This window comes from Quercus lobata, chromosome 8, assembly GCF_001633185.2.
Source record: "Quercus lobata isolate SW786 chromosome 8, ValleyOak3.0 Primary Assembly, whole genome shotgun sequence".
In the NCBI taxonomy this organism is placed as follows: Eukaryota; Viridiplantae; Streptophyta; class Magnoliopsida; order Fagales; family Fagaceae; genus Quercus; species Quercus lobata.
Genome location: NC_044911.1, coordinates 57,525,444 through 57,551,589, shown reverse-complemented (window position 1 = coordinate 57,551,589; position 26,146 = coordinate 57,525,444). Strand labels below are relative to the sequence as shown.

General features: G+C 35.2%; 4 protein-coding genes across 7 annotated transcripts; 1 reads left to right on the top strand and 3 right to left on the bottom strand.

Annotated features, from left to right (window-relative positions):
- The first annotated feature begins 1,529 nt into the window (after positions 1 to 1,529).
- Positions 1,530 to 2,410, top strand: LOC115957290. Its single transcript, XM_031075503.1, has one exon. It carries the CDS (start codon positions 1,636 to 1,638, stop codon positions 2,242 to 2,244), a length of 609 nt encoding a protein of 202 aa, XP_030931363.1. The 5' UTR covers positions 1,530 to 1,635; the 3' UTR covers positions 2,245 to 2,410.
- A 1,615-nt stretch (positions 2,411 to 4,025) lies between these two features.
- Positions 4,026 to 5,288, bottom strand: LOC115957123. Its single transcript, XM_031075349.1, has 2 exons — positions 4,763 to 5,288; positions 4,026 to 4,657 (listed from the first exon to the last, which is right to left on the bottom strand). The coding sequence occupies exons 1-2, from the start codon at positions 5,286 to 5,288 to the stop codon at positions 4,026 to 4,028; spliced, it is 1,158 nt and encodes a 385-aa protein (XP_030931209.1).
- A 453-nt stretch (positions 5,289 to 5,741) lies between these two features.
- LOC115958515 (glutathione S-transferase T3-like) lies at positions 5,742 to 7,771 on the bottom strand. The gene is made up of 3 exons (XM_031076928.1): positions 7,520 to 7,771; positions 6,427 to 6,871; positions 5,742 to 6,325 (listed from the first exon to the last, which is right to left on the bottom strand). Exons 2-3 carry the CDS (start codon positions 6,826 to 6,828, stop codon positions 5,768 to 5,770), a joined length of 960 nt encoding a protein of 319 aa, XP_030932788.1. The 5' UTR covers positions 6,829 to 6,871; positions 7,520 to 7,771; the 3' UTR covers positions 5,742 to 5,767.
- Positions 7,772 to 10,412: 2,641 nt separating this feature from the next.
- Positions 10,413 to 25,339, bottom strand: LOC115954828 (SAC3 family protein A). 4 transcript variants are annotated; one of them, XM_031072778.1, is made up of 14 exons: positions 24,963 to 25,339; positions 24,741 to 24,813; positions 22,326 to 23,477; positions 21,530 to 22,003; positions 19,553 to 19,654; positions 17,353 to 17,450; positions 15,423 to 15,603; positions 14,580 to 15,071; positions 14,309 to 14,449; positions 14,013 to 14,072; positions 12,308 to 12,438; positions 11,930 to 12,063; positions 11,599 to 11,834; positions 10,413 to 10,960 (listed from the first exon to the last, which is right to left on the bottom strand). In XM_031072778.1, the coding sequence occupies exons 2-14, from the start codon at positions 24,798 to 24,800 to the stop codon at positions 10,859 to 10,861; spliced, it is 3,363 nt and encodes a 1,120-aa protein (XP_030928638.1). In that variant the 5' UTR covers positions 24,801 to 24,813; positions 24,963 to 25,339; the 3' UTR covers positions 10,413 to 10,858. The 4 variants fall into 4 exon arrangements, with proteins under 4 accessions (XP_030928638.1, XP_030928639.1, XP_030928641.1 ...); XM_031072779.1 differs by having other exon boundaries at positions 15,423 to 15,600; XM_031072781.1 differs by lacking the exons at positions 24,741 to 24,813; positions 24,963 to 25,339 and having other exon boundaries at positions 10,453 to 10,960; positions 22,326 to 22,706; positions 22,805 to 23,209.
- Between the last annotated feature and the right edge of the window lie 807 nt (positions 25,340 to 26,146).

The window sequence follows — 26,146 nt, the reverse complement described above, 5'->3', positions numbered from 1 at the left end:
CCTAAGTCTCTACAGAATTTGATGTGCAAGTTGAGAGTCCAAGTGCAGTTACACACATATGTTGGTCTGTTGCTATTGTCTGAATCATAGCATAGGCCCAACAAAGCCTCTTTCTCGATGCCATTCCAAGCATATCCTTTTAGGCTTTTTGTTCTCGAGCTTACCCCTTCCATATTTGATAAGGTACAAGTAATTGAATCAACTAAAAACATTTTCATTTGAACCTTTTTACAATATGAACAATTATATGGAAACTCAGGTGATTAGATAAGGACATCTATGTTTTGATAAAGACTAGTATATATTGTCAATATATTCAAATGAAATTAACCTGTTTTAAAATTAGGGTGGCCTAAGGCTTTATGAGCCATTGTAGCAAATGAAATACCTTGGCTACTTGCCTAGCTGTTTAGAGATGCTAACCCTTCAAAATAATGAAGAAAAAATAAAAGAGGTAAATTAAAATAAAGTTATATACCAAAATTAACAATCTCAAATACTGTCATTTTTTAAAATATATATATTCATTTTATTCACAAAGTATAGACACCCCTTAACACTGTTTTTTTTTTTTTTTTTGCTAGGTAATTGTTTATGCAGGAGCTAGAATCCTTGAGTTGACGATCACTAGGATAATCGGGTACCACTTAGGCCAGAAGGCCCGGTGGTACCACTTAACAATGTTTGCTTTTTTGCTTCCTCCTTCATTTATGATTGCTATTTATCTACTATTGGTTATTGGAAAGAAGCAGAATACTTGAGGATCATGGTGTGTTAAAGAGTCATTTGTGTTTTAGGCTCCGCTTGGGAGTTTATAAAGGAATGGAATGGAATGATCATTAAAGGAATGGAATGGAATGGAATGGATTTAAGCAAGGGAAAGGAATGGAAAAGAATGGAATGGAATGGTATTAAATATCCTTGATTGGATGTTTTAAAATAAAGGAATGGAAATGAATGAAAATGAACGGAATGTAAGTAATCTCGTTTGGAAGCAATATGAAGGGAATGGAATGGAATGGAATCATTTTATAACAATATTACTATTAGACCCTTATTTTAAAATAAATAGTTGAATATATAGGGGTATTTTGGGAATTTAATAAAATTTTCATTAAACCAAAATCTATTCCCTCCTATTCCTCTTAATTTTGGGGGAACAAAAATTTGAGATTTTGAAGGCTTACGAGGGAATGAGTATTCCCTCTTAACCATTCAATTTCCTCCCACCTAAACTCGCAAACAAGGGAATGAATCTTCCATTCCCTCCGTTAAAACTCTCAAACAAGAGGGAGGGAAGAATATTCTAAATATTGATTTATTTAGGATTTCTTGAAAGTACTTATTAGCTCAAACTAGATGGTTGATTTTTGTATATTATCCAATAAAATAAAGAACACCACGTTGCTCCTATTTGTCCACTCAGAAAAGCAAAGAGCCACTCCAAACGCCTCCCACCACTAATATATATATATATATATATATATTTTTTTTTTTTTTTTTTCACTTCAGAAAAAACAATTAAGAACAATATAGATTAAAAAAAAAATAGAGAAATAAATTCTTATCCAGAACAGCAACAAGAAACTCACTAAAACTCACACACGCATAGTGAATAACTAAAGAAGAAGAGAAATGGCAAACATGCCTTCTTCGTCTTTGCAACTCTCAACTCCATTCCCACTCGCGCCCTCTCCACCCAAACCCTACGCGTCGAAACCTTCCCTCTCCTTCACGACCCGGGCCACCGATCCCCAATCCGAACCGGAACCATCCACCGACTCCACCTCCACCGGATCCGAATCCGAACCCGAACAAGACTCCTTCGAGAACCGCCTCTCGCAGGTCCGACTCCGGTACCGGAGCGGAACCGGAAAGAAAGCGGAGCTCCGAAAGGGCAAAAAACCTAAAAAATCATCATCATCCTCCGGGTCCGGAATATTCCTGCCACCAGTGCCGCTAAAAGAACCGGTATCGGGCGGGTTGAAAGTGGACTTCGGGTTTAGCCCGTATAGCGAGAGGATAAACGGGCGGGTCGCGATTTTAGGGCTAACGGCTTTGGTGTTGGTGGAGATAGCCACAGGTAAAGGAGTGATAAATTATCACACGCCATCGATTGTGCTGATTCAGGTTTATTTTGTGGCGGCGGTTACGGCTTTGTATGTGAAATATGAGAAAGAGAAGGTTAGCGTTTGGCCCCAATCTCCTTCTACTTCTGCTTCTTCTTCATCTGTTAAGGAATGAATATCAAATTGTTATGTGAACGTTATTTGAAATTTTATTTGTATCTTTTTATTTTTATTTTTTTTTAAAAGGGGAAATTTGAAGTGTGAAGTATGGTTGATTTCATATTATTTTTTGGGTGAAGCGAGGAAATGAAATGTTAAATGTATGTTATTTCCGTTGCCAATAGAGGTTTGTAGCTCAAATCCTCTCCACCGACTATCAAATAATAATTTTTTTTTTAAATAAAACAGAAGCAGTGTAGTTGTTTTTCCATGGGTAACATGATCGATAAAATGCAATTCAGCAATTATAGAAATGCATTGGTGTTTTGAATGATCTGATAATAAATAAAAATCATCAAAATATAAAGAAGTCTAACTAAATTTAGTGATGAAATTGGTCTTGGATAACAAGCTTACTCGATATGGTAATGTCAAAATTTAGAAAATTAAAGATTAATAACTATGTTAGTAATAAATTGTTTAAATTACAAATTTTTGTAGTTTAAAATTATGCATAAAATATAAATTTATAGATCATGTAATAAATACTATCTGATTGACACTAAATTTGACATGTGTATTAAGAGTGTAAAGAATATGCAATTTAACAATTAGATTTTCAAAATATATAGTAATATTTATTTTATTTTAAGTTACAACTAATTTTGTAACTAAATTTTGTCTATAAAAAATCACATCAACGGCTTTAAGTCGTATATAATCTTAAGAGCGTAACACAATAAATTTTGTTGGTAAGAATTAGTGTTTTAAACATTGGTACCTGCCTTTCTAACTTTCCTCCACACAAAAAAAAAGTGCCTGCCCGGCTTGCAACTAAGTTCTAATTCCTTAATATAGAATTCTTAAGATAACTCTATTATTGATTTTTAAAGTTGTGTTAAAAAATGTTTAAATAGTGATTATGTATCAATCCACTCATTTTAATATGAATGAATATGATTTTAGAAATTTCATGGTGGATTTACTCTAAAGAATTCTCGAAAATCCTAATTCAAACATGACGACTATGGTGAATAACAAAAGTGAATTGTCTACAGATTGCTATTTGGCACCCAGTGCCATCCTAGCCCTTTAGGGCATCGATGTGCACTAAGAGCATCCACAGCAGTGGAGCTAAAAATTTAGCTTTTTACCTCCACCAAAAGTTACTTTATCTATTTTACCTACATACATGCTGCAGCAGTGAATCTATTTTAGCTTTTAACACAATAAAATAATATAAACATCACAATAAAATAATATATCCACTACAATAAAATAATATATCTTATACAATAAACAACAACCACAACCACCTTCAACCGCCACCGCCACCGCCGCCACCACCATCGCCGCCGCCACCATCGCCGACGACTTTTTTTCCACCGCCGTCGTCGCCGTCGCCGCCGTCGCCGCCGCCACCAACGACTCTTTTTCCGCCGCCGCCGCCGCCGCGTGATAGCAAATAATCGTCTAGTGTTATATTTTTTTTTAACCCCAAATTATACTCATACATTTTTTTTTTAGTAAAACAATTTTTCAATTATCATGATAACGTATTATCGTTTCAATTATCCGAAAGCAACCTTGAAATAATGTGAACTATGAAATGAAGGAACTTTATAATGTAGTCCATAGATTTATAAGAAAACATAGAAAATAAAATACATATTATAGCAAGAACGATGTAGTCCATAAATTTGCTCACATACATAATTCAAACCAAATTACAATAAAACTCACACTCGCACAAGTTCTTATGACTCATACTAAACCCACATACAAAAAAGAAAGTTCCTACGACTCGCCTTGCAATTGCCATAAATGTTCAATAAGGTCCGACTGGAGTTGAAAATGGATTTCTCGGTCTCTAATGCGTCCATGCCTCTCAATGTATGACAAAAATTCATCACTTTGTTCACGTAACATTTGCAGAGGAGGATTATCCACTCCATCATTTTGTTCATAATCCAAATCTACCACTTCATTATCATCCCGCTCATCTTCTCGCTCATCTTCAACAATCATATTATGGAGAATTATGCACGCTTTCATGATCTTTTTGAGTGTTTCAAGATGAAAAAACCGTGCAGGTCCACGGACAATTGCGAAACGTGCTTGAAGCACTCCAAATGCACGCTCAACATCCTTCCTATACGCCTCTTGGGCTGCTGCAAATAATTTATACTTATGTCTTTGTGGAGCTGGGATTGTTTTCACAAATGTTGCCCACTTTGGATATATACCATCAGCAAGGTAATATCCCATAGTGTAGTCATGACCATTAATTGAGTACTGTATTGTAGGAGCACGTCCTTCAGCCAATTCATTAAATACATGAGATCGCTCTAACACATTAATATCATTATTTGACCCAGGTAATCCAAAAAATGCATGCCATATCCAAAGATCATATGATGCTACTGCCTCTAAAATAATAGTAGGCTCACGAATATGACCACAATATTAACCTTTCCATGTAGATGGACAATTTTTCCACTTCCAATGCATGCAATCAATTGAACCTAACATACCTGGAAAACCTCGACGTTCGCCGTGAGCTAACAGTCTAGCAATGTCTTCATTGTTTGGCTTTCTCAAGTATTCTTCAGAGAAAACATCAATTACCGCAGTAACAAATTTTTTCAAACTTTCTAATGCAGTAGTTTCTCCAATCCGCACATATTCATCTATCAAATCACCCGATACTCCATACGCAAGCATTCTAAGTGCAGCAGTTATCTTTTGCAATGAAGATAAACCAAGTTTGTTAGCACTATTTCTTTTTTGGACAAAATAAGAGTCATGAGCTTCAACTTGAGATTGAATACGAAGAAAAAGAGAACGCTTCATTCGAAATCTCCTACGAAATAAAGTAGGTGGATATACTGGTGTGAGAGCAAAATAATCAAGAAAAAGCCTCTCATGGCCTACCAAATGATTACGTTGGATAGAACGACGACGACGCTTAGGTTGTGATGCTTCCATAACAAGTTCTTCGATTATCTCATCTTCATCTGAGTCATCAAGAAGGAACTTGCGAATCACAAAGTGATTCATGGATGCAACCTTCAAGACAATTGAAAATCAATTATTACTATAGATGCAAGATTAAAATTAAGTGACATAAACCACATTAAAATAAATATAACTAATTCACGCACAAATCACAACACAAACACATACATCTAAAAATAAAAAACTTGGAAATACTATGGATGCTCATTGTTCATAGATTTATTCTAAGACCTGTCATCTCAAAACCAAGCATATGATACTAGGCACTCCATAGTGGCTGTAATACTCATAGTTGATCAAATAATAATTTCATTGAATTAAAGAATCATATCAATGCCTATCACAAGATCAAATAGAACTTAACAAAAGATAAAAAAGATTGCACTTCAAAGTCTTTGCTAGATTGCACTTCAAGTCATAACACAAATACATACATATAGTTTAAGATAATTCATCAAGTGACATAAGCCACTACAAAATACATAAAAGTCTAAATTACATCCAAAATACAATTAAACTCATTAATTACATGATCTTCGTTTTGCCATGATTTCTTCTTGGAGTTGTTCATAAAAAGCTTTTTGTGCTCCGGTTAAGCCACTTGTATCTATCATCATGATTCTCTCTTCCTCTAGCCTTTCTTCTCGCTCACATTTTTTCTTCTCAATAATCATTCTTTCCTTCTCAATCTTAAGTTTTTCTTCTCTACTTGCCTTTTCAATTGCAAGTTTTTCCCTCTCAAAAGACATTTTTTCCTCTTCCAACCGAGTTACATCCTCAATCAATTTCAATTTTTTGTTCAAATATTCCCCTACATCTTTTCCGGCGGCTTTGTTCTTTCGGATGGCCTTTTCGGCCTTCCTACCAATAGGTCTCTCCAAGTTAGAAGTGTCACCAAGCCCGGACCCACAATCCCCTTCACTAATAGATATTGCCTCTGAAGTTGGAGGCACATATGATCTCGATCTAGCATTATTAGGATCGGCAAACTTTGGTTGGTCCTTTAACATGAGCCAACAATGATCAAGAAGAAAGGGTTTCTTGTACTTCTCTAAATACAAAGCCTTCGCATTGATAATCTAAAAAAAAAATTAAAAAAATTAAAACAAATATAACATAATTAATATTTTCAAACTATTGGTGAATGAACATTTTAACACTATTGTAATATAATTTATACCTTATCTTCTTCGGTTATACCACTTTGATGAAGTGCGTTAATTTGAGCCATACACCCAGCAAACTTATTTGTCTTTTCACTAATCGTACCCCAACGACTTAGTAAGGAGATAACAGTGCGTGTGGTACCGAATGTATTGTACTGCATAAAATATTCCCAAACTTTTTGACGAAAGGTATTTTGTGTTTGTTCATTACTGCTTATGGCATCAACACTAGTATTGAGCCATGCTGCCACTAAAAGTTTATCTTCCTCTACAGTAAAATTAGAGCCCCGTTTTCCTTTTGTAGAAGAGGTATTTTCAACTTGTGGTGGTGGTGGAGGTGGAGAATCAGAAACTGACGTAGGAGTATTTTGAGACGTTCCCAAAAATTGAGACTCAATTTCTATATCCCCGTTCATGATACCCGTGATAAATGTTAGGTCTCTACGTAACTCTGTGTCCCTACGTGACTCCATAAAATTAGAAAATATATATATAAACTCCCTGCACACAGAAAATTTCCAAACTAACATTTATATCGACACAACAAATTACATAGATAAATTACACAATAAACTTACATTTATATTACAGAGACATTTTTTTTTTTTTTTGATAGGTTATATTACAAAGACATTTATATGAGCCATGAGTCAATTTTGGTTTTATGCAACACAGGAACGTGGTTTTGTGCACACAATTTACACTAACAACAAAACATAGCTTTCCCGCACAAATTCACACAACCAATTCCAAGGGCACAGAGACCACAAATTCACACTAAGAGACCACATAATCCACACAATCAATTCCTGCAAACAGAAAATTCCCAATACAGAGTGCACAGAATCCACTCAACAAAATAACACAAAATTTCCAAACACAAAATTTCCAATACAGAGACACATAATCCACACAACCAATTCCTGCACACAGAAAAATCCCAATACAGAGAGCACAGAATCCACACAACAATTCATCTATCAAATTGCCAATACAGAGACCACAAAATCACACTAAACCCATAACAGAAAAAACAGAAAAAATTCATGTGCACAGAGACCAAATAACAGAAAAAATTCACTACAAAATAAAAGAGAGAGCACTGACCTGAAGTGGATCGGCTGGGACGGCGACGGCGACGGCGACGGCGTGGGCTGGGCTGGGACGGCGACGGCGTGGAGAGCTTGATGAGTGAGATGAGAGCTTGCGACGGCGACGGACGGCGACGGTGATGAGTGAGGGAGATGAGCTGGAGTGCGATGAGCGAGGGAGATGCGGCGACGGACGGCGTGGGCAAGGCTGGTCTGGGATGGCGACGGACGGCGTTGGCGTGGGCTGGTTTGGGCTGGACGGCGACGGACGGCGATGGGTGAGAGAGATGACTGCGATAGGTGAGAGAGAGGAGTGAGGGAGATGCGGTGTGGGACGGTGTGGGCTGGGCTGGGCTGGGACGGCGAGGGACGGCGTGGGCTGGGCTGGTCTGTGGCGGCGGCGACGGTGATGAGTGAGGCAGGAGTGGCAGGGGTGATTTGGGAGATGAGAGTGAGGGAGAAGGAGAATGAGGAGTGACGGTGAAGGAGGATGAAAATAAAAGAATGAAAAAAAATGAGAAGGATGGATTATTTTAATCGGGAAGGACAGATGAGGGCTGCTTAAAATATTTTTTTTTTTTTAGATGAGTGCTACAGTGCACATCTATATATAGATGTGCACTGTAGCGAATCAGCCAAATATTTTGGCTTTAGCTCCACTGCTGTGAGCTTGTTTTGCAATATTGGTGGAGCTAAAATAGCATTATAGCTTTTTAGCTCCACTGCTGCAAATGCTCTAAGCTAGTACTTATATTTCAATAATAATCCTTAGGCACTTCCCATTGCGGAGATTTATGGCTTTGTTAAGTTACAAAAAATTAAAATGGTATCAATTTAAATTCTGGACTTTTTAAGTTTGGATTCCAGATTTAATTGCAGATTCAGATTAATACAATTTTGATAGTTCAAAGTTCAATTCAAAATTATTGAAACTTTTTTTTTTTTATAAGTAAAAAATTATTGAAACTATAAAGCTTAATTTGTGATTGTATTAAACTTCAATGATTTAGAGCCTGTTTGGATATCATGAAAACTGAGTGATATCACTCAGTTTTCATGATCTATCATCCAAACCGAGTGGGTCCCACAGATGACCATCATTTGGCTTAGTTTTGGATTACTGTTTTCATGACTCAAATACTCAAAAATTTGGATGTGGGTGATAGAAAATGAAAACAGGATTTTGGTGTTTTCAAAACTTAAAAACTGAAACTCATTGGCAAGTTGCGTAAATAAGATGAGGTTGTGGGCCCCAAAGCCAGTGCATTGTCACATCAGAGTCAAGCTCTGGGTTATTACTGTTGGAACTCTCCTGTTTCATTTCATTTCTCCCCCAAATTTTCAGCAAAATTTTTCCCTCTTCTCACTTCCCTCTCTCAGCCTCTTCTCATTTTCACTTCTCTCTTCATCCCCAGCGAGCTAGCTCCATGACGAACACTTTGTCACTGCAGCAAGCATCTCAGCCAAACTAACTCCATTAACGCAACATGTTATGAAAATTATTTACAAGAGTGCTACATGTCAATACAAAATACTACTCTCCCAGAACACAATTATTGTAAAAACAAACAAAACCACAAAGGCAGAATCACATGAGATCAATCTAGACAAACTCAGAGCATACTTGCAAGTGAAACCAAATACCCACATTCTTGACCTCCAAGCATAGACACAAGAAACCAAATACCCACATTCCTGACCTTAGAGCATAGTCACCGAAAGCTAAAAAAAACTCAACCCTGCACAAACAAAATCAAAACACAATTTTCAGTAGTTATGAAGTCATACATCGGAAGAAAAAAAAAAAGATGTGGGGAAAATAATAAAGTAAGTAGAGGTATGAGTTGAGTTTTGGAACCCATTCATGAATTTCGGTGTTCCTTTTAGAGCAGAGAAATAAAACAAAATGAAGACCAACAGAGCACTATAACTAAGAAAAAAAAAAAAAAAAAAAAAACTCAATTGATAATCTTTGATTTTTGCTAGAGATGGTCTTCGACTTTTGCTGGAGAATAGAAGCTTTGAACTTTGCTTTCGACGGGTCTACGATTTAAATGACGAGATGGGTCTCACTATTTTCTAGAGATAGGTATTTGGGGAGATGGGTATTCGTGCTAGAGATGGAATATGCAGTGTGTTGGAGATTAGGGAGATGGGTATTTGATGGAATGGGTTAAAGATGGAAATCGGAGTGTGTGTGAGGTGCTGGAGATGGATTCCGAGAGTGTTGAAGATTTGGGAAAAAGGATATTTGTTGAAATTGGGAAGAAGGGATTCGGAGTCAAGAGTGTGGGAGAGAAGGAAATTGTTTTTAAACAATTTTTATATGAGTTGAGAGGACACGCGGGTTACCATTCTATTCCTATGGCAAGTGTGGTCTCCACTAAAAAAGGAAAAAAGTGACTGATATCAAAATCTCAGTTATAAACCAAACAAATAATTTTGAGTTTTGGGTTGTTTTAGAAGTATGAGTTTTAAGTGATGAATAATGAGTTTAAGTAATGAGTTTTAAGTGATGGATGTTGAGTAATGAGTTAGCCCCAATCCAAACAAGCTCTTAGTTTGAAACCTAACCTTTTTTTTGGAGAGGGGGGGGGGGGGGGGGGGGGGGGGGGTAACATTTAATTTATTTATTTATATACAACTGCTTTTTTTGTTTTTGTTTTTATAATTGTTTATATACGATTGTTAAAAACAAGACTCACTGACAAATGATTTTTTTTTTTTTTTTAAAGACTCACAGACAGATCATTATTATTTATTCCTAATTAGTAATTTCCTGTTTCAACAACATGTTCAATAGCTTTACCTAAAGTTAGTGCTACTTCAAGTCTATCAAAACTAATTAATGAAATAAATAAATTATTACTCAACTTTACTTATTTATTAACTACACAACATATGGGTAGTAAGTCACAAAAAATATTAAATTGAACACTTACGCAATGATTAATCACACATACAAGAAGAAGTTAATTTTCCTTATTTTCCTCTCTTGTCAAATATGATATATTTACTGTGTTCTGTCCTCGCAAAAAAGAATGAATTGGGGTTTGATTAGAAAATTGAAATCTAATCATCCACTACATTGCTAAATCAACCCCACTGCCAATTTTTAGCATTTTTTTTTCTCGGGGAATCTGGATTCTTTTCATCACAAGTGAATATCATACAGCTCTGATCTAAACCTTGCTAATGTTATAGGCAACCCCGCCGTGGCTCAACCTTGTCGAAAATCCCATTCAAGTGGAAAATACCACTCCCCTTTGAAATACAACAGATTTTATAAGGCGGCAGGATCTTTCCACTACTTTCCTTACTAATGAACGAGGACAAAATGAATACAAAACCTTGGCTATAAGGATGTTCGTGTCAAAAAATCATTAACAGCAAGATTGGCATCTCCATGGGCCACAGCATCTTCGGGCTCCGGCACAAAAAGAGTTGCACATGAAGCCTGTAAATCAAATATACAACAAGCAGTTAAAAAACGTAATTAAAACTAAAGAATTTCATCAACAATTACCACAATGTAAAACACCCTTATCATAGACCAGTACATGAAACATGATCAGGAATGCAACCCACTGGCGTATAAAACGTCCATGCATTTTCTTTTCCTTTTTTTAAAAAAAAGTAAAAGCTCAGCTATCTTTGAAGAACACAAGGTTATATCATGTCTCATGTCCCACCTACAATGTTCCCACATATGCAGCTGTGAATGCCCTTTTGATCACTCACTCAACAATAAACAGTGTTACCACTTACCAACAAGATCAATGAGGTGCATACCATTATCACTAAGCTCTTACTACTTTGGTTTAACCCCACCCCCCTCTCCTTCCCAAAAAAGAAACCCTGAGGCAGGGGAAAGATGCAAATGATCTACGTGTCATAAAGGATTTTGTTAGGAAAGCAAATTAGGTTTTTAACGCAAACCTCGAGAGAATTTGTGAATGCAATAAAGCAAGCCAAGATCAATAGAGGGGAATCCAGTCATGTACTCACATTCCAATTACCAATCATGGATAAGTGATTTAGCCAATAATAGATACCATATACAATTGTAAACTATAGAGGTGAGGTTAAACATACTTTTGTATCAAGTTGCACCTCCCCATTATTATCGGTAATAAGGCATGCACCATGTGCCTTCAACCAATCCACACACTCCCCTAATCCATCTGAGTCCTTCTCATCACTCCCTTCATTTCTTGGTCTGGCAGTGATAAAGCCCAGAACCTGAGCAATGTATGAAACAGGTATTGTTGGGCGATATGAACGAGACATGCAACTCACAGCCTTATACCGCATCTTTTCAACATATAGATCTGCATAAAAATTAATAACTATTATTAACATAACTCCCATTATGTGGTTGATTATGTAAGACTTATTATGAGACAATTTCATAATGTATACCCACCCATAAGGCAGGTACTCAAGTAAGGAGCCGTCTTGTATAGTCTAAAAAACATAACATAATTTTCCGAAGTGACAGCTGCACGAACTGCAAGAGCATGTTTTACAGTTTCATCCTTTTTTGCTTCATCTGACAATCTGGCAACCAAAGAAGATGAAATTTGAAATTAACATTCAAGGTAATTTCAAGGGGTTAAGAAACAGAGAGCTCACAAGCTAATTTCATGCATGACATAAAAATAAAATTTTAAATTAAAAAAAAAAAATGTATAAACTGATGGTCACAACTTCATTATAAAAAACAAAATAACAAAATCTTAAAGAACTTCAAGCACAATGATAGACAAATAAAAGCAAATTATCATTTTGCAAATTAACTAACCTTGACATTGATGATAAGAGATCTCTGTAATTATTAGAGTGCAAAATTACACAGAGTAAGTTGTAAGCAGAAAACTCCATATGACATCCCTCAATTCCTTCAGCATAAAGGGTTTTCAATTGTGATTGGCACTGAAACAACATAGAAGGCAACCAACCAGTGAACCCAATTCTTAAGGGTATTATAACATCTCTAAGAATTACATTAACAACAATTGCCAAAGGAAAAATGATAACCATATTACTCAAACAATTTTTCTGAAATTAAAAAACAGCCTAAGAGAACAATGCATCTCTCTCTCTCGCGTTGTGCGCGATAATTTTTTTAAAGGCGGTCTCATTAAGTTTATTTTTTGCAATTTGGAGTAATTTAATAAAAATAATGTATTTCATAATCATATTTTTATTTATTATAGGAAAAATCACAAATAAAAAAGATTATCAAATAAAAAATTATTAGCAAAATATCATAATTAAGTTTCTATATATGCATCATTATAAAATAATAATAATGAAAAAAATACAATTGCAAAAACTAAAATATGTCACTCATCCGATTATTTTCATTTGACTAACCTTTCTCTACAAAAACTACAAATTTGTCCACCCAAAAGAATTAAAAAATAAACAAAACTTAGAAAAGTCTCATAGTTTAACATCTAAATAGATCACTAAAAAAAATCAAATTCAAACTTGCAAAACAACTAATTATTAACCCAAATCAAATCAAACTAACTTGCAACAAACTGCTACCCTGTAGCATTGCTTGCACACTAGAAGGAAGATGCAAGTTTTGGTGCCAGTTAAAGCAGTCAGCGAAAAGAAAGAATAAACCCTCCAATACCAATACTGATAAAAGTAGAAACAAAAATAAACCCTTCACTGTTTGAAATAAAGTCGAGCCAATGTCTCAAATTCTCAATATAAAAACCACCACCAGTGAAACTAAAATTGAGCCGATTCGATATTAAAGTGACAAAAGGCACAAAAGACAGATTACATGACTGAACACAACCCAACAACTATTTTGTAACTCATGACACATGAAATTTTAATAGATATAAAACTCTCAACATGAACATTTGTTCACCCAAGTTTAACAATAAGCATGCTATTAATTTTTTTTTCTTTCCCCTTTGGAGGTGGGGGTGAGTTTCATAATTTTGAAACTAGAGTTTTCCTGTCAATTTAGAAATTATTTCTTTCTGCATAATATTCACATCACGAGTACATATATTGACCTAATTTGTTCAATAAGACATCCCAGTATTTTTCATAATCAATTAACCTGTAATTATTCAAGTACATGAGAATGCAATAATGGTATTTACCCAAGCCATCACCTTTAATATTATTTTCCATTCATCTGGTGAGTTATAAAACATCATGAAAATAAAAGCTAAAGTAGGCAGTACACAAAACATAAAACAAAAATTATACTAGCTTCAGAATATGCAACTCATGTCTGTGGTGTATACAGCTAAAGTAGGCAGCACACTCAAAAGTCTGGCTTTTAAACAGCACATAAAAATGGCTCCACAAATTACTGAAAACAGAAATGGCCTTCAATGAAATGAATCAGACTCAGAAAGATAGACATGACAAACAGTAAAAAACAAATTTACCAGAATCAGAGAAATGAGCTGTACAAAAGAGAAAACATCATACACATAAGAAAGTGTTATTCAGCTAGTAAGATCACCAACCTGATTGTACTCAAACAGGTCCCCAACCTCTAGAGCTAATCGGGCATGGGTTTCATACACCTGAAACATGAGTAAGAAGAATGAGCAACATAACCAATTTCAAAAGATAAACACACTCAAATAGACATACATATATACGTGTACATATGTATATATGTATGGGGTCAAAGCAATGAACTTGAAACGCTATAGAATTCACCAAGGTTAAAACAAGTCCACTAATCATCCTGAATGCTTACACACAACAGATCAATACAAGATCTGCCGAGAGAGAACACCATAATGCATTGTTATACCTTCACTGTCAGCCAATTGCGAATTCGTTGTACAGTTAGATCTTGGCGTATAGACTTCAACTGATCGCATTTATATAGATAATTCTTTTGAGAGTTATGAACCATATCCAGCGCTTTTTCTAACACTTCTTCAGGCCTTACCTGTAGAGTAGCATGATGTTGAGAAAATTAATTATATTGATCATAAAAATGTCATCAGTATCTTATTCAAATTTAGTTTAAACTTCAAATGTTAAAGAGCCAATGACAGAAAAGCAAGATAAAAACTTACACTGGCAGGATCAGGGGCAGAAGTAAGACGTAAATAGCGTTTTTCAATCTCCTGGCAGGTCCCCTTGACAGTAAGGGAATCCCAGTCAATGTCCTCAACAGCCCTGGCAGCACCATCTTCAAAGGTTTTGCTAAGCACCAAGGCACTAGCCCTTCTACTGTACAGGTTTCCAGCTCCAGCATTTTTTGGTTTGAACTGATTACCTTCTGTTCGTCCTTGCCTTTTTTCAAAACGCTTAGAGCGATTTTCACGTCTCTTTTTTTCCTCTGGTGTGTTTGCAAGTGTTATAGCACTAGAGTAATATGATGTTAAGCTTTGTTCCTTATCACTGTCACTAGATGCATCACAATTATCAGCAACATTAAAACCATCAGCATAACGCTGCTTCTTAACTGGCCTCTGGGCGTTCTTACTTGCATTTTTCTGGTCCAGTGGAGAAAATTTCATACCACTCATGTTATTCTCCTTATTCCCATTATTCCCAAAAAAAGGCTGCACACAATTTTTTAACAATATAGCAAATTACTAAATATCTAAAATAAATATGATTCTTAGATGCTAACTTGCATAAAGCTAGAGCTAAGCAAAAAATGTGTGTCATCAGAAATAGAGACAATCACACACAGACACACAATCAAGAAGGTAACAAAAACACCCTCTACAAACCACTCATCACCCCCAAGGAAGAGAGAGAGAGAGAAGGCAATTAACCAAAAAAATAGAGTTTTGACCCCCCCAAAAAGGAATAAAATTTAGTAAGGAAAGAAAACAAAGAAAAATTATGAATCAACTGCCTGTATGTGCTACAAAGGAAGGCCAGGAGGACAAGTGTCACAAGAATACCTTTCTGTCCTTGTCATTGGCATTTATCCAGCCACCATATTTCATTGTATCACTCACGACAGATGCTGATTTGTCAACAAATTTCTCCTCTGGTAAAGGCTCCCACCTACTTTTAGATCGCCTACTTGGACTTCTTTTGTACTTTGGCAATGATGATCCTGGGGTTGAACTCTGCAAACTGCTGCAGGAAATAAAGAACTTAAGGATACATGGACAATATGCTAGAAATTATCCAAATATACCCAATAGTTATCTCTATTGATGTACCTAAAAAGACAAGCATGAGCATGCGCGCGCGCACACACACACACATATATATAATCTAATCTGAATCAATATAACCACCAGTGAGTTCCCCAATATTAGCATACAAAGTTATACATGTAACAGGAATGGATTCATTAAGAAACTAACAATTTCTAACATCTGTCATCTTATCAAATTCACCAAGTTAATATAATGTCCAACCTGTTTATGAGCCTGGATATAACAAATAGCATTTTCTGATTGTCAATGTAAATCCAAATAACTGTGTGTGCATGCGTGCGTGTTGCATATAAAGTAGCTTCATCTAACTAAAATTTAGAAATAATCTTACAGCTAAAAAAAGGCTCAAAAGAAAAAGCTACAATCCTACAAACCATCTGCACTGAACCAAGAGACAACTAAATTGAAGCACAACTCAACCAACCCCTAACTCAAGTTGAAAAAACCTATCCTGTCTTTTTTTCTTCTGCGCACTCATCAAGTCTATCTAAAGGTATTGTCTTTCCAGAACCTTTATTTTCTCTTAACACTATCTTCAATATGCCCCTTTGATAGCTCCAACCATGACATGTAAATAAACAATGTTTTTTGCTCTCAACATCTAAATTAACAATGTCCTCCATACTTTCTGGAGCCAACTGATTTCCTTCTTCTAATCTTTTCCTTCTTTACTTATTTCCCCATCCATCACTAAACTGACAACATTCTTCCCTTTATTGGCTATTCTTAAAATCATGCCCATGTGACAGTTTTTGTAACATACTACACAACATTGTGAACCCTGCATTCTCTAAATTCTTTCTTAATTGATGCTTACTAGAAGATATAATGACAACCTTATTGTTTTTTATCTATAAAACCACATTTTCACTGCTTCACTTTTGTACCTCTTGGCAATTTATCAAAGAATGGCCAAACAAATCAGCCCTAGACTTCAAAGGTTTAAAAACATGCTCTACCTCAACCAAATCAAAACTCATATGCAACCCATTCTCATCATCAATTTCTCAATCATCCATCAAGTTTACATATCCATAAAACATGCTCAAACAATTAATAAACCAATAAATTAAACCTTAACAATAATTGACGAATTAAGAAAGCTCAATTTAAAGACCTAGTTGTGTCCAAGCCCTTCCACACAACATCCCACCCTCCATATTCCAAAAAAATTTCTGTTTGCGTTTATTGCCAATGTCTGTATAATATACCCAATGTTTTAAGAGAGAATTTCTAAGCAATTTCCTTGTAGGAGAAGGTTGATATTATAAACTATATGATTTAACAGTTAAGGTAACAAAATAAGAGAGAAGCTCCAAATAATCGAAGAATGAAAGAGGAGGTTGAACTCAAAATAAAAGGTCCATCGGTCCTGGATTTTTTTTATGAGCATCAATCCTAGAGATTTTTTTTTTTTGGGGGGGGTGGTTGGTAACACACACCCCAATGGATCTTGAACCCACAACCTCACCCACCAGTTGTAACGCATGCATCAATCCTAGAAAAATTAAGAACAATGCAAAGACAAATATAAGTGCTAGGGTCAGGTGAGTTCATGGGTTAAAGACCCAGTGGGTATGTGTGTAACCTACAATCAATATATATACACACAAAATGGAAAGCAAGCCATGAAACCAAACTCAGAGAAAGAAAGAGGGAATACTCTTTGTTGACTGCATCCACACTAGGTAGTGGGAAAAGAGGCTCAGTATCCCAATCTCGTGTGTAAAGTGTACCATCAGCAGTTGCCTTTGTGATCATCTGAAAACAAAGGTAAAAATAGAAAATATATATTATTAGAAAATAACTAAACTAATATAAAATAAATATAAAAAACTAATGTAAATGACACTGAAAATCAAAGTAGAAAAACACATTTATAAATATAATTATACTCCTCTTTCCATGTCTAGCTTGACCAACATCTATCATTTCCCATATACTATACAAAGTTGTACTTTTAATGTTTAGCTATCTTTACATCTAGTATACCTCCTGTTCAATATGTTCTAATAAAACTTATTAATTATCAAAAAAAAAAAAAAAAAAAGGCCATATGATGAAGCTTGTTAGAATAACAAAAATTTGAATGTGTAGTGAATCTAGTGATTACTTGTAATAAAAGTAATATAATGGAAAACTGGTTGGCTTTTGGTGAACATTAAAAACACTTTTGGGACAGCTAAAAATGATAATGGAAAACACTCGTGTCTGTGTGCATGCATGCCAGTGGATGGATGGGTGGGTGGGTTGATGCAAGTACGTATGTCTGGAGAGCAGATTTCAATGAAGCTCAATTAAGAAATAAGTAGGAACATAAATAATTTAAATGTCACAACAGAGAGAAATTCTGCAAATTCAATCTCAATAACTTAGAAGCCAATATTCTTGCCCTTAACATAGATCTGACAGTGTGACCATTTCGATTTGATTGTAAAGTGAGTAGGTTGAACCAATAAATGATGAAGAAATCACCTAACTACTGAGTGGAGATGAAGCCTTTTTCTTTTGGGTTCTATTGATAAGTATAATGCTCAATATTTTCATGGAAACTATAATTCATATAGAAACCAAATGTAGCAATGAGGTAAAATAAAAGTAACTGCACTGAGCTTTTGTAGTTTACCTTATCCTGATGCGGGAGATGAAAGAGAATTATTATTTAATATTATTTATGTTTGCAAGTCAATTGTATTTTTATGTTTTAGGTCCTAGTAGTTTATTGGGCTTTTAGTATTTTAATTTAGAAGTAAGGTTATTTTTGTAATAAGGCAATTAGGGTTTCCTAGCCAGTAAGGGTATTTTTGTAATAAGGCAATTAGGGTTTCCTAGCCAATTAGAACTAGGGTTTAGTAATCCTTTATAAGCAACCTATTGTACTCCTTGAGAAGATAGTTGATATTTTGATGAATAAAAACAATGGTCGTTTCGTCTTTCTTTGGTCTAGTGTTGACTCTAGGTCTACCCTAGGTGCTGACTCCTAGTGGTTTCCCCGTTTGGTGCTGACTCCTAGGTCATATCTTTTACTTTTTCATTATTTCAATTTTGTTCTAGTTGTCCTGCGTCATATCCTCCCCCCGTTTTGTTCATCTCTGCATCAATTTTTTGAGGAGACAGCATTTAATGCTTATCATATTCAAATAAGCTTATTACTGTTCCAAGCTGACCCCAAAACTTTTCACAAAGACATTATTTAGCTCTTTTATACTTCAAAAGAAAAAAGGATAATCTGAAAATCCATATAATCAGAGGATTTGACTTTTTGAAATAGACAATATTGTGACATCCTAAAAGGAAAGGATGACAAATTAAATGGAATGGAGTACAGTAATTACTTAATTTTACACAATTCATTCTTCAAAGCTCTACAAGTTTTATATCCTTTCGAACTTCTTTTCTTTCTTTTTCTCTCCTTTTGTTTTTGCTAATGCGGGTCCCTAAATGTGTGCAGTCTCCCGTCCCACACACACTGGGTAATTATAGAGAGAAATCCTTTGGAGGTGGCCTCAAGGTGCTGGCTAGAAGACTTGAACCTAGGACCTCATATATCACGAGCCATGGAAAACATTATACCAACCCTTGGGGTTTATATCCTATCTAACTTATTACTTCTTTTCTTGGGTTTCTTACACAGTTTTCCTTATCACAACATGTTAGACAACTTCAAACCTTACACTAGAAGTTGCCATGATCAACAAAGACACATATAACCATGCCAAGGAAGAAAGGAGAGGGGAAGGGGTGCCGCAGGGGGTCACGCACTACCACTCAGGGTGGAGGGAGGGGGTGGGTATAACATTTATGACATCACAAATGGAAGTGCAAAACTGGGAAGTTCAATGACTTTAACCCAAGTGGCTTACCTCCTTCATGAAATCCTGACAAGCTTCCATTTGCATATCACCTTTACAACGAACCAAAGCCCTTTCAACATAGCCACGTAGTGACTTGGGGAACGTACCAGGCTGCATGGAACAAAACAGTCATTTAACTACAGTGTGAAATCATTGAGTCATGAACCATAATATTCTCGTGTCAATTTGCGTTATATCATGACATTTGATAGTAAGAATAAACCATATAAATATCATCCAAGTATTTGATAGCAACTCTGTCACTGAAATAATCATAAGCCCAAAAACTAAATTCCAAATTTTCAAAATTGACTACACAGGTGAACTTAAGGCGACAGGAAATGTAGAGCCACCAAACATGAATGAGGTGAAAAGACTACATAAGCGATTAAAATCAACATTCTCCAGTCCTCGAACATCATAAACGGTATAAAAAAAATATTATAGATTGCAACTCAGACAAATAGCAGGACTCACTTGCATGGACAGAGAAAGCAAACAAAATAAAAAACATTCCCTAATATATTTAAAATGTTAAAATTATGGTTAAGTGATTAAATTTTCCATTTTTGAACAACTTAAATTTTGGGGCAATCAATAATTTATCATGATAATAGAGTAACAAATCTTGAGTTTGATCTATGTTTCCACTCTACCTCCTATTTAAAATGTTTAAAATCCACATAATGGGCTCCACCTATTAACACTCCACTTCTTTCAACATTAACATTTTTTTGGAAAATAAATCATTTTTCAAAAAGCATTTCCTGGGAAACTATCTCATTTTCCTATGTTTGATAGCAATCTTAAAATTAGTTGGAATACTATTTTTTTTTATTTCCCTTATTTAGCTTGGCGTGAAATAGAGTTGTTTTCTAGAAAATTTTAGTAGAAACTGGAGAAAAAAAAATATATATATATATATATATATATTTCATGTTAAGCTAAATAAGAGAACTCAAGAAATAGTTTTTCTTTGACTCATATTTTTTTATACCACCAAACACAAGAAAACGTGAAAAACTATCTTTACATAAGGCTTTCCATCAAAACAAGTGGAGCATGAGAGGGAGTTTGGGCCCACATGTGAGGGGACGTGTTAAGATTATGGTTAAGTAATTAAATTCACCATTTTCTAACGACTCAAGTTTTGGGAACAATCAATAATTTATCATAAATAAATTCAAGATGTTGTGTTGATTTTTTTTTTTTTTTTTTTTTTGGATAGTTAAGAAAAATGTATTAAAAAGAAACTACTCCATCAAAGAAATGAAGTAGACAAAGAAGATATGTACAAACAGCGAAGAGAAACAAAACAACTTATGTACAAGAAGAAAAAGAAAGTGAATCTAAAAACAGCAGAATGAATTCCTTGTCATACAATGCCCTCAAAGAATTAGAGTTTAGAAATGTGAACAATTAAACAACAAGATTAGAGTTTTAATTTTAAAATGCCCATCATACAGTGACATCAAATAATATGCCAGAAGAACATACTGCATCCACTATAATAATCCTAATCAATACCTACAAAACCAAAAACCAAAAAAAAAAAAAAAAAAAACCATCAACCCAAAAACTTGCAGCTCCACAGGTTATGGTTCCCCAAACATTGCATTGCAAGACTTATACCTCCAAGGAAAATATACAAGAATCCAGCATTAAGAAAATATACAATGCCTTACTTTAGCAACATTAAAATCTACCCATTTCCTAAAAACATGGCATCACAAGATTTGTACCTCAAAGAAAATTAAACAAGCTTCCAGCATTTGAAAAAAAAAGGAATATATCATGCAATTCCTTATTTTAGCAAATATATCGTTCTATATCTGCTAAATCTTACATTATTTATAATTAGAAAATAAGCAATTGCTAAAAATTACTTCAATTGATGGTAATGGTCAATATCTACAGTTGATCTTGCAAAAGTTCCACAGATAACATTATTGAAAAGGCATCAGTAAAACAAAGCAGGAGTCTCACCTTAAGCATAGAATCAGCAGCATCATTAGACAATACTTTCTCATTTGCCTTTGGCTGTGAAACACTAATATAAGCAGGTTTTACTGCCGCACCAGTTGTAGAGCTATCCTTGTCGGTTTTTGGTAAACCAAAAGTCAAATTTGAAGCAATTCTTGGGTTTGTTGGAATCTGCAGTTTGCTTACCCTTCGTGTATCCGAAGATGGAACAATTTGTGCAGGTGCTTGATAACTTTGGGGCACCTGCTGATTAGCAGGTGATTGATAACTTTGGGGCACCTGATGAGTAGCAGGATATTGTAAATTATGTCCTTGAGAATATGCAGCTTTCTGTTGATCCAGAAAGCTATCATAAGAAGTTTTTGGATCCAAAGGCTTTTGAGATTGTGGTTGCATAGGACTAGTAATGTGAATTTGAGAACTTGGAGCCCCATGTTGCCAGTAAGCATCACTGGCACTGCTAATTCCTGCAGCAGGCTGACAAGAAAAAGCCAGAGAAAGACAACAACATTTTTTACTACCAAGCATTATTGCCAAACAATTAATTAACCCATGAGAAGACTCAGTGTCTCTGTCATGAAAAAATTACAGCACAAGCATCTGAAGTGATGTGATTGCATCGCTTATTATAAGTTTGCACAACCACCCAATAGAAGATATAATGTGTGCGTGTGTGTGTGTGTGTCATGCATCAAAATATCAAACACAGCCAAGTACTGGTGAAATAACATCTTCTAAATCCTATCTATCAAAAAAAAAAAAAAAATCTTCTAAATCCTGTATAGAAGGAAATAAAAACCTGCACTGAAGAGAATTCAGATGAACTAGATTCCGGCATCCAAGATGGGGTGTAGGAAGGTGGTGCCTGGCTAGTTGATGTTGAATATCCACTACTAACACCAGGAATTGGACAACCAACATTAGATTTACTAGCAACTGTCATATTCTCTGTCCCAGGAGCACAGCTGACTTCTGTCTGACTGTAATAGTCCGCCCATTGCTTGTACTGCTGCTGTTGATAATGTGAGGAAGGTGCAGTCACAGTACCAGAACTATAAGCACTGGTACTTGAGTCTGGAGTGTAGTTTGCATATTGATGGGGAGTATAATTTGCATAACTGCCATCGCTCCAAGTGGTAGTCTGATTACTGTAACCGCTACTTGGGTAACCTCCAGCTGTCTGATAATCACCAGGATTGTAGTAAGTGCTTGAATAACTTGCAGACCCAGCATAAGATCCAGTATTCTGAAATGAGGAAAGAGGCTGATAAGGAGCACCTGTGTTTTGATATGCTCCCACAGGTTGTGAATAGGAAGGGTTAGAGTGCTGCTGCTGGTAGCTGGAATTAGGCTGCTGCTGGTAGCTGGAATTAGGCTGCTGCTGATAGCTGGAATTATTAGGCTGCTGCTGATAGCTGGAATGATTAGGCTCCTGCTGATAGCTGGAGTGATTAGGCTGCTGCTGATAGCTGGAGTGATTAGGCTGCTGCTGATAGCTGGAGTGGTTAGGTTCCTGCTGATAGCTGGAGTGATTAGGTTCCTGTTGATAGCTGGAGTGGTTAGGCTGCTGCTGATAGCTAGAATGGTTAGGCTGCTGCTGCTGCTGCTGCGGATAGTTATTATAGTAACCCGGGTATCCTGTAGTTCCATAACCATATGGATCAGTAGAATTAGGGTATGATGCATAGCCATTGTAATCTTGTGATACATTTGTTGCTCCCACACTCGATGAACTAGATGGGAGCGATGCTGCATTTAGGCCATCCTGAACATTTCTCGTGGGTGGCTGTGTCTGGTAATCATATTGGTAAGTGGAAGTGGAACTAGGAAGAATCCCATTCTGGGTGGAGCTGTGATCCACCCGGTGAATGGTCCATGATATGGCTTCAGACCCAGTTGTTGGAGGAAGATAAGATGTTTGTCCTTGGCTTGCATCAACTACGTGTCGATTCTGAAAAAAAAAAAATACAAATTATGTCAACATTTGTAGCAACCAAGAAAATAGATGAATTTAACAAAAGTACTTGATAAAGAGTTAAAATATGCATTGAATAGATTTATCGAAGTATGGGATACTAAAAAATAACCTAGCAATCCAATCCAACATAATCCGTTAACAAGCCATCGACACCAGTCAATTAGACAATCCCTTGTCCAAGATGACTAAATTGCATGTAAAACCCATGCATAGAACATGTAAAGTTCTTATTTCTATTGGTAAATTACCCAAACAGTTGGTGGGTCTTGAACCCATGATCTCTACCTCCATCTTGCTCTTACAAGTAGAGGAAATGCAATTTGAACTATAGCACATAGTTTAAGTAAATTAGAACTGTTTACTCACAATGGACTTGTAATTTTATAAGAGCAACAAAATAAACAACAAATTATCATTCAATTTTGAATATGTGTAGATGTGATTTTGTTGAAATAGGAAGTGGTGACTTCATCAAAAAAAATTTATTAAAATTGGACAATAGAAGCACTCATTTTCATACTGTGATAAAGTGTATCCAGTAATTTGTATACTAGGTTGAAAGATAATGTTACAAATATAATCCAATAAGGCTTCACCTGGGAAACCCAACGATATCAACTAACAAAACAATCAAAGGCAAGCTTCCTCAGTCCCTTTACAATAAAATAAGCTTTAAAAAAAATACACTCAAATAATGTTTCCCTAAAAAAATTTAAAATAAAAATAAAAAACTATTGCAAAGCAACTGAGAAATGTAGCTTGATATAATTAACCCTAGGATATTTATTTCGACACATCAATATGCCATTAATAAGCTAGGATACACGGTTACGGGTACACCACATAAATACGAGTAATTTCTGAAAAAATTATAACATGACACAACAGATACGACACCAGTACAGCAACCCCAAATGAAGTGTCCATGCTTCCTAGTTAATAAGCTCTCAAAAGGAGACACCAAGCTTTAAGCCCTCAAAAGGTTCACTCAATAAAAACCCACTAACAAAATTACTCACAAAAACACAAACAAACCCACTAGCAATAATTCCCAAAAGCATTCATTTGAATGCACACTATCAACACACATATTAATAGAAAGCTATAATAGTTCCTACCAAAAAAACTCACAAAAACACAAACAAACACATAGACAATAATTCCCAAAAGCACTCATTCATTCATTTGAACTCATATACTATCAAACACGGATTAACAGAAAAGCAATAATAGTACCTCGAGGGAATTAGGGTCCGCCGGAGCGATTGTCTCAGTGATACCTACTTGATTCATCATCTCTATTCACATCCTGATTATGCACCAAAAAAGTAATCCAATAAGCAAACACATAGTTTTCACTTAAATCACATACTAAAAATTTAAAAAAAAAAAAAAAAATTATGCAATTAATACAAAACCCTAAATATTGTCCGAAGAAGAATCGGAAACGATTCGAACCTTCAAAACAAAAATGCTTGAATTAACAGAGACTGTGGATCTCGAAGCTGATTCAGGGGATTCAAAGCCAATCGAAGATATGTAGAAGCAAAATTTTATATCAAATATAACCAAAAAAAAAAGCTACGTATAACCCAAAAAAAAATTAAAAATTAAAAATGGTAATAATAATAGAAAGCAATATTGGCCAGAAAACAACGAAATGAAAAATGAATTTGGAGGAGGTAGGAATTCGAAGATTTCACACAGAGAGAGAGCGAGAGAGAGAGAGGTTTGCAGCGATGGTCAAAGTAAGGTCGTGTTTGGGGAGAGAGAAAGAGAATTATGGTTTTGCTATATTATCAGTTATGTCGAGTAGTTTAAGGCCTGTTGTTGCTATTTGTATTATATTTCAACAACGAACTTTATACCCATGTTTTTTGTTCTTACAAAGAGGAGAAATGTTTTTTTTTTTTTTTTTTTTTTGGTTTGTTTGATGAAAGAAGAGCGACAGAGAAACGAACAAAGGAAATTTCAAAATCCTTTTTTTTTTTTTTTTGGATAAAATCCAAAATCTTAATTGGGTAAAGGAAAAGAAAAAAGGAAAAAAAGTCCCGCCTATAAAAGGATTTTCCTATCTTTTCTTTTACAAGAAAAATTTATGCCTACTCAATCTATATTCTTTAAAGGTTTAATAATCAAAGTAATGGCAAGGAGATAACTTTTTTCTTTTTTGATATATTCGCAAAAGATTTTAACTATGATGTTTCTGTTGGAAATACCATGTTAAACAGTTGAGTTACAAGGTTCCTAGCGTGAGACAATATTTTTTCATAATTATTAACATTGTCCATTGATCAAGAGTAACGATATTGTCAACTAGATTACAAGTAACGCTTACAACAAATCTTGTGAACAATATTGTGTCCATGTACTTTTGGATATACACCATTATCAGTTACTTTAAAACATTTTTCCCTCTTTTCGTATGCGTATTAAAAATATGCCGTATTCTAAAATAAAGGTTCATCTATTAAATTCAATCAAATGGTTCTATTTAAAGATGAATCATGTTGTTGGATTTAATGCGCTTATGGAAATATAATGTTGTTGTGGTTTTAATTGAATCATAGATTTTAAATAAAACCTAAACAATTGTGATTGACAACAAGGAGATACTACCAGTGTATCACTTGCTTAAAACT